The following is a 9,006-nucleotide window of genomic DNA, read 5'->3' on the forward strand; positions in this document are numbered from 1 at the left end:
TATACGTATGTTGGTTTTTCATCATCCGCCCTCCATATAGATCATTCTCCTCATGGTCACTTCTATCTCTGTCCTTTTTCGCTGCATTCCCTCAATTAGGTGGAGGAGCTCCTTCCAGAACCTGTTAGCTCATTTCTCACTGTTTCCTTAGAGTATGTCACTGCTGCTGGCACTCTAAATAGTATTGTCCCGTTTTGCCCACTCTTCCCTAGGTGTACCTCTCATTCAGGGTTCTACAGAAATGGGGCCAGGAAAAAGACTGAACTAAACTTTGAAAGCAAAAGAAGTTGTAAATTGCTTTATTCTGCATGTGAGTATTTTCTCACAGAGAAAAATACCATAAATATTTCTGAGTTCCCTTTCACTAGGAAAAAAAAGGTAATTACTCACCTTCTGTTCTTTACTAATTATTTCAAAAGCTAATTTGGCGGCAGCATTTTTGGCTTCCTTCTTTGATCTACCTTCAGCCTTTGGAAATTCTCTGCCATCTATTATAACTTGATAGGTAAACCTAATTACAAAGAAAAATTCACAAAATATTATAAAATTCACACACTATCTAACAACAAGTGTTCTGATCACCACTGCTTCCTATGACCACCTTTGAAAATTTTAACCTATGTTCCACACAGAATTCAAGCAGTCACCCCAAACAGCATAAGAGCATATCATCTTGAAGCATGGAAAGGCTTAAACCCTCTTTTTTCTCTGGAGTCCTCTGAAGTTACCACTTTACATCAAGAAGACAGTACTCTCTGGCAACGTTGCTCTCAAGCTAAAGAATTGACTTCAAAATTGTGCCAGAGCTGGCATTCTCCCAGTTTATATTTTCTAGGGATATACCCTTTTTTATAGCAACTTACGTTAAGTTATGTGGAGGTCCTGTCTTAGACAGTTCACGATACTTAAGTACTGCACTGTTCTTTTGTTGGTACTGATTAAGTTCTTCTATATAGAAACATGGTGAACGACCACTGGCCATTTTTTCCTACAGTAACCTACAATAAAAGAGAGGTTTCAAAGAGGTGATACACTCAGAACATAGTTAATCTAATTATCCCAGTCTAGTTTAAGAGACAAAACAGGATAAGATGACTCTCCTTTATACAACTCATCTCAGTCCCACCTAAGCCCAGAGAAAACGTGTCACAAAATCTTTCTTTCTCTCTCAAGGACTACACCATCAAGCTAATTTCTCCAAGATTTTCTACTTTCAAAACTCAACGGGCCAAAAAAAGGCTGGAGGTCCTTCTCTGTAACTTTTCTTTCTGCTTCCACTGAGTGTCCAGTGCAAGTCTGTCCACCTGCTTGAGAAGTTAAAAGCCTGCAGGAGTAGAATTATAATTATTTATGTTGAGAAGAAAAAGGTTGAGAGTATATACAAAGTTTATGAAATCATGAAAGATTTAGCTGTATGGACATTTATTCTCCTATGAAATCCCCAAAAATCCCCCCTTTGAAATTGTCAGAAGTCAGTTTTAGGACAATTTACTCAGCAGGCAAATTATGCCCCTGTTTATGGTTCTCACTGGACCAAGATAGTAGCAATGATTTAGGTTACAAACAAAATCTAAAGAATATAGAATCTAAATATAAGAGCCAAAGCTATAAAACTTTAGAAGGAAACATAAGGGTGAATCTTCACAACCTTAGATTTGGCAATGGAATCTTAGATATGACAGCAAAAGCACAGCAACAAAAGAATACATAGATAAATTGGGCCTAAACAAAATTAAAAATGTTAATATATCAGAGGCTACTATGAAGAAAATGAAAAGACAATCTACAGAAAGGGATTTTTATAAATAATATAATTGATAAAGACCTAGGATCCAGAATATATAAAGAACTTTTACAGCTCAACAACAAAGAGTTAAAAAATTAAAAATAGGCAAAGGACTTGAACAGACATTTCTCCAAAGAAGATATACAAATGGCCAGATAAACAAATGGCCAAGAAGCACATGAAAAGATGTTCAATATCATTACTTATTAGACAAATGCAAATCAAAACCACAACTAGATACTACTTCACACCCACTAGGCTGGTAATAATAATAATAATAATACAGAAAATAAATGTGTTGGTGAGGGTATAGAGAAATTGGAAACCTCATACATTGCTGACGGGAATGTAAAGTAGTGCAGCCTCTATGGAAAGGAATTTGGTGGTTCCTCAAAAAGTTAAACTTAGAATTACCATATGACCCATCAATTTCACCCCTTTGGTGTATACCCAAACAATTGAAAAACAGGTTTTGAAATACTTATGCAGGCATATTCATAGCAGCACTATTCACAATAGCCCAGAAGTGGAAACAAATCAAATATCTATCAACTGATGAAGGGTAAACAAAGTGCTCTATATCCACACATGGGATCTTATTCAGCCATAAAAAGAATAAAGTATTGAAACATGCTACAACAGAGCTACATGTCAAAAACATGCTAAATGAAAGAAGTCAGACATAAAAGGTCACATAGTGTATGATTCCATTTATGTGGAACATCCAGAATAGGTAAATCCATAGGCAGAAAGCGGACCCTGTTGACCTCTCGTTTCTTATTAGAAAGCTCTTTTGATTTTCCTTCTTTCATGGTCACTCTTTCTAACACTCCTTAATCTTCACAGCCTTTAAATGCTGGAGTTTCCCCAAGGCTTGGTCCAAAGACGCTATTCTCTTCACTCTATACTTTCTCCTCAAGGTAATTTCTCTCATGCCCATGATTTCAAAGATCATCTATTTGTCATTAACTCTAAAGTTTATACATAATTTATGAACCTCTTTCTGTGTTTCAGATCTCTCCATCCAACCTCTCCACTTGGACAACTTGAATGACTTTTAAACTCAAAAGATCCAAAATTGCATTTTTAATCTTCCCTCAAGCTGGTTTGGAGTTTCCTTTCTCAGAAAATGCCTCCACTGTGCATCCATGTCTGAAAGCCATGAACCTGGGAGGCACCCTTGACATGTCCTTTCCCTACCTTCTGATCTATACCTAAGTCCTGTCCTCCAAATCCTTCTACTTCTCAATGACATCTATAGCCACCATCCTGGTTCAAGCCATCACCATCTCACTCCTGGACTGCTACAAGAACGTCAGAACCAATTCCTCACAGCCACTGCAATACCTTCTCTACACTGCAGCCATCATGATTTCTTTAAGCTTTTTTTTCATTGTTGTAAAATATACATAACATGAAGTTTACCCTTTTTACCATTTTTAAGTGCACAATTCATGGGCAAAAAGCATTTTCACAATGTTGTAAGGCCACCATCGCCATCCATCTCCGAAACTCTCTACATCTCCCCAAACAGAAAGTCTATACCCATTAAACAATAAACATTTCCCTTCCCCCTCAGCCCCTGGTAATCACCATTCTATTTTCTATGCCTATGAATTTGCCTATTCTAGGTACCTCATATAAGTGGCATCATACAAAATTTGTCCTTCTGTGTCTGGTTATTTCACTTAGCTAATGTCTTCAAGGTTCATTCATGTTGTAGCACGTATCAGAATTTCCTTCCTTTTTAAGGCTGAATAATATTCCACTGTATGAATATCCCACATTTTGTTTATCCAGTCATCTATTGATGAACACTTGAGTTATTCCAACCTTTTGGCTATTGTGTGTAATACTGATATGAACATTGTTGTACAAATATCTGTTCAAATCCCTACTTTCAAATCTTTTGAGTATATACCTAGAAGTGCAATTGCTGAATCAGATGGTAATTCTATGTTTAACTTTATGAGGAATTGCCTAATTATTTTCCACAGTGGCTGCACCATTTTGTATTTCCACCAGAAGTGCACAAGGGTTCCAATTTCTCCACATCCTCACCAACAGCTGTTATTTTCCATTTTTAAAAGAGTCATATCATAATCTTTTTAAAACATCAATTCAATCATGCAGCCCCCACAAACCACCAAAACTGTTCTTGTCAAGGTTACCGATGGCTTCTCCATCTCTAAAATTAGTAGCCAGTAGTCAATTCTCAGCCCGTCTACTTGACACATAACCAGCATGTGACATGGCTGCTCATTCCTTTCTCCCTCCTTATCCCTTTGCTTGGACACCCAAGACACCACCCTCTCCTGGTTTCTCTCCTTCCTCACAAGCTATTCCTTCTCTGTCTCCTTTCCTTGTTCCTCTTCATCATCCTTTCTTTTAAATATTGTAGTGTCTCAGGGTCCAGGTCTCAGATCTCTCTGATCTACTTACACTCATTCCCCTGATGATCCCCTTGAGGCTTGTGGCTTTAAATTCCACCTACACAGAGATAGTTCTCAAAAGAATGCCTCCCCCACTGACTCTTTCGGGCTCCCAACTGCTTCTGTCCAATACGCTCCCTCCTGAAGTGCTCTGGAGTCTACCCGTTATGCTGCTTTGCCTGGTTAACTCCTGCTTCCTATAGATCTCAGCTCAAATGTTACTTCCCAGACACCCTAGAAGAGGTCCTGGTTTGATGCTCTATCATAGCCCTTGTCTCCTTTATTACAATTGCTAATTTAACCCACTGTCTTCCAAAAGAGACCATGAGCTATAAGAGGGGACAGGCTTATAATGGGTGCTTAATAGTGAATAAATGAATACCGAAATATCTGCAGATCTCCCTTACCTCCATGACTTGTAACATGCTTTTCTCTCTGTTTGGAACGCAATAGCTGCATCCTCTATCTACCAGGAAATTCCCACTCATCTGTGAGGATCAATACATCCTTCTTTGATGCTGAGAGAGCAGCTAGTACCCCTCCACGGGTCTGCCACCCACCTTGCCCAGCTCCCATCATAGTCGTGACTGCTTTTTTTTTTTTTTTTTTTTTTTTTTTTGCGGTACGCAGGCCTCTCACTGCCGTGGCCTCTCCCATTGAGGAGCACAGGCTCCGGACACGCAGGCCCAGTGGCCATGGCTCACGGGCCCAGCCACTCCGCAGCATGTGGGATCCTCCCGGACAAGGGCACGAACCCATGTCCCCTGCATCGGCAGGAGGACTCTCAACCACTGTGCCACCAGGGAAGCCCGTGACTGCTTTTTAAACCAGTTAGTGAGCTCTCTGGGGAGCTAGTTCTATGTCTTACTCATCTTTGTATAACTGACACCCCGTGACAAGTGGTAAATGATGAACACTTGGACAGTATATAGGTAAATGACAGAATGATTCATTAAAATTAAGTACTCCACTTTAAACCTCCTCACCGTCTCCCTTTTCTTCATCTGCTCTTTTCTTTGCATCCTTTCTTCGTTCATTCGGTAAATGCTTAGTAAGTGTTAGGCACTGTTCTGATGCTGGGTATACAGATGTGTACAAGACAAATCAAGCCCCTACCTGCATTCCACCGAAGAAAGAAAGAAGATGACCAAGTCCAGAAACAAATAACAGGAGGGGATAACAGGTGGCTGGAAGTGCTACAATGAAATGAAATAGGGCTATGAGATAGAAGGGTGTTAATAGGTGGGGGCAGAGAAACGGGGGAGCTGGTTTTGATACAGTGGTCAGGGAAGACCCCTCTTAGGAGGCAATATTTAAATCAAGCCTGGGTGATGAGAAAGTCCACCGTACTTAGATATGGGGGAAGAGCATCTCAGGCAGAGGAAGCCTGGAGGCAGGCAAAAAGGTCAAGGAGATTGCTGCACAGGGAAACGGTGGGAAATGAGTCTGAGAGGTAGGCAGGTGCCACAGCACATAGACCTTGAAGGCCAAGGTCAGGATTGTGGAAGTTATTCTAATTGCAGTGGGAAGCTATTGGAGGGTTCTCAGCAGAGGGGTGATGTGGTTGGATTTATGTTTTTAATGATTACTCTAATGTTATGTAAAGAACAGAGTATGAGGGGTGGGTGTAGAAAAGATGAGTGGAGCATAAGTAGAAGTCAGGAGACCAAGTTGGGGCTGCCACAGTGGTTCGGGTGAGCAATGCTGGTGGCTGGAAGGGCTTAGATATGAGCAAAGGTGTTGTCTTCACATCACAGCTTAGTGTTGTGGAGAGGGCTATGCTTTAAAGCCACATAGATCTGGGCGAGGCACCTCTTTGAACCTTTGATTCATGACCCGAAAACAGAAATGAAAACACCTGATTCACAGGTTGTTGTGAGGAGTAAATCAGACAAAAAGCATCCAGCAGGGTCTCCCACACCACTGGCCCTCAATAAACAATGCTTCTGGTCTACAATTCCAAAATCCAAAAGCACTGAAAACTGAGGTTTACTTTGTTTTCATTTGTTTTGTTTTTGGTGGGTGTGTAGCCCCCCATCTAGACCTGAACTGACATGAGCTATTTAGAGTCTTAATTGTACTCTGTTGTCGATTTATATATTTCACTGCAGAAATATGTTTTATGATAGAGTGTTGCCCCCAAACCCTACAGAGAACATTACAAATAGATAGGATTTATACTGCCTTGCCTTTCTAAAATCCAATAATCTCTGAGTACCACAACATACCTGGCCCAAGGGTTTCAGATAAGGATCTGTAGCGGTACCGTTATCTTCAGGAACCAAAGTGTCATTTAGTTTAGTCACGAGTATGAGACCATACATCCGACTGAAGGAGGTCATAGATCTCAGAACAGTAGTTATGGAAGAGTCCTTAGCAATTATTTAACCTGAAGTCCTATCAAAATACCCTAAATCCTCAACACTTTTAACTTTAAGTAACTGCTGATCTTCAGAATGACAAGCCAGTTTGAATTTAAGTGAAATACATGTGTAAACAAATAAGGTGTTAAATTGGCATTTTTGAAAAAGTACTTATAAGTTTGGAAAAAAAGAAACAGGTGTCTCTTTTCAACTGTTTTTAATAAATCTTATTTTAATACTATGTTACCATCTTCCTAAAAGAAATCTCCATCATAATCACTAATAAATATTATGTGTCCATCTTTCTCATGCCCAGAAGTTACTTTGGCTGTGCCTTGATACCCTTAGGGCAGACTGTAAGCCCCTGTGGACCTAGCCCCCTCAAAGGGCCTGTGCAAAGCTTGGCAAACAACGTGCATTCAACTAATAACTGATGAACTGAATGAATAAACTATAGATCCAGTGTTAAGGATCTTCAGGTTCAAATAAACAAACAGAAGAACAAGAGCATAAACTGCCCAAGATTCTAAGTTCCTAAGTGACAGCAGGGAGTCTGTCTTTTAGCTTTCTGGCAAGGCATTTTTAGTACTAAAGAAATCACAGACAAAGCGAGAGAGGCATGGACATATATACACTACCAAACGTAAGGTAGATAGCTAGTGGGAAGCAGCCGCATAGCACAGGGAGATCAGCTCGGTGCTTTGTGACCGCCTGGAGGGGTGGGATAGGGAGGGTGGGAGGGAGGGAGGCACAAAAGGGAAGCGATATGGGAACATATGTATATGTATAACTGATTCACTTTGTTATAAAGCAGAAACTAACACACCATTGTAAAGCAATTATACTCCAATAAAGATGTAAAAAAAAAAAATCACAGGCAATAGGAAGTCTCATATTCTGTAATTCAAAAGAGAATTTATGAATCAAAAACAAAGATTTAATGAATACCTATTACATACTGGGTTATACTGGAGAACAAAACCCTACTCTTGTGAACTTACTAGTGGAGGAAAATGGACAAACCCATAAAAAATGTCACAAGGTGATAAGTACTACGTTGAAAACGAAAGCAGAGTAGGGGGGACAGCAAGGGAAGAGTGGGGTTTCTTACATGCAGGTTGTTCAGGGAAGGCTGCTCTGATACAGTGACATTGTATCTGGGGGAAGAGCTTTCCAGGAAAAAACAGGCAGTGCAAAGGCCCAGAGGCAGCGACAGTGCTTGGCTCTGCCCCAAGAACAGCCATGAGGCCTGTGTGGTCAGAACGCAGGGAGCAGGTGGCCTTGTCTGTAGGCCAATAACCTTTTATAGGATTCTGATGAAGCTACTGGGGAGAGGGTTTGGGGGGTGTCCTGTTCTGCCTTAAAGGGCCTCGGGCGTCTACGGTGTTGAGAAGAAGTGGGGGGTGCGGGGGACAGAGTTGGGGCGGGGTCTAAAGATGGGCAATTGGGGAACAATTGTAACGACCCAGGCAAGAGATTTTTGGCTGGGGATTTTTTTAGCCAATGTTTTGGGCAATTCAGGACTCCGTATTTCCCATCTATCTGTCAAGCCATAGGGCTTTTCCGTTTTCCACTAGTTGCTCCCGTCCCGGACCAGGGCTAGTAGTCACTTGCTCGGTTAAGAATTGTTCGCGGGAAGAAAATGACTTTCAGCGCCCACCGCGCCCAGCGCGCTGCACGCTCCTTTCCCCGGATCCAGCAAGGGCTCCGCACCTCTGCTGAGGGCCTCGGACAGCGTTATCGAGGCGGCGGCCCAGGGGTCAGGGGCATCTTACCAGAGTCCAGTCCCGGGCTGGGGATGCGGGCTGCTCGCGCCTCGGTGGCTGCCGGCTGCCCCTCGCCGCTCACCCGCGCCGCTGCTGTCCGCAGAATCTTGGCGGGCTCTGGGTAGGTCGCTCTCGGTTTCGTTTTCCCCGCAGACTCCGCCTTCCTTCCTCTCCATCTTCCTCCCGCCCTCCCGCACGGGTCCGTACGGGTCCGTACGGGTCCGCACACGTCCTCACGGGTCCGCACACGTCCTCACGGGTCCGCACACGTCCGCACAGGCTCAGCGATAGCGGGAAACTGGCGCCTCCACCCCGAGTCCGCGTTGGGGGTACCGCGGGGAGGACCGGGCACGTCCAAGACCCTGCAGCCCCACCCCGGCTTCTGGGGCTGTTCTCGGCCCCCTTGCGGGCAGGGTACTCCGGGAGGGGCAGGACATCGAGGTCTCCGAGGCCCGCGACGTGGCAGGCGCTCTGTGATCAACGCTCCAGTTTCCTCTTCAACACAAATATTTGGGATGGGGTTGGGGGGCTGGATATCATCAGCTCCATTTTATTAATGGAAGAAAACTGAGTAAATTAACTCTCCCAGTGCAAAGCCAGGATTCCTTTTCCCACAACCACCATTCCTTTGCCCTCCTCCTTCTCCTCACGTTAACCAG

General features: G+C 42.8%; 1 protein-coding gene across 2 annotated transcripts in view; it reads right to left on the reverse strand.

Moving 5' to 3' along the window:
* EIF2AK2 (eukaryotic translation initiation factor 2 alpha kinase 2) overlaps window positions 1–8,702 on the reverse strand; it is a 35,852-nt gene extending 27,150 nt beyond the window's left edge. For both annotated transcript variants that reach the window (XM_060117707.1, XM_060117706.1), the window contains exons 1-3: window positions 8,357–8,702; window positions 864–998; window positions 391–511 (exon numbers count right to left, since the gene is read on the reverse strand). In XM_060117707.1, coding sequence (XP_059973690.1) covers window positions 391–511; window positions 864–982 — 240 coding nt within the window. In that variant the 5' untranslated portion in view covers window positions 983–998; window positions 8,357–8,702. The remainder of the gene's footprint in view (window positions 1–390; window positions 512–863; window positions 999–8,356) is intronic.
* Between the last annotated feature and the right edge of the window lie 304 nt (window positions 8,703–9,006).

Source organism: Mesoplodon densirostris, chromosome 14 (assembly GCF_025265405.1).
Source record: "Mesoplodon densirostris isolate mMesDen1 chromosome 14, mMesDen1 primary haplotype, whole genome shotgun sequence".
In the NCBI taxonomy this organism is placed as follows: Eukaryota; Metazoa; Chordata; class Mammalia; order Artiodactyla; family Ziphiidae; genus Mesoplodon; species Mesoplodon densirostris.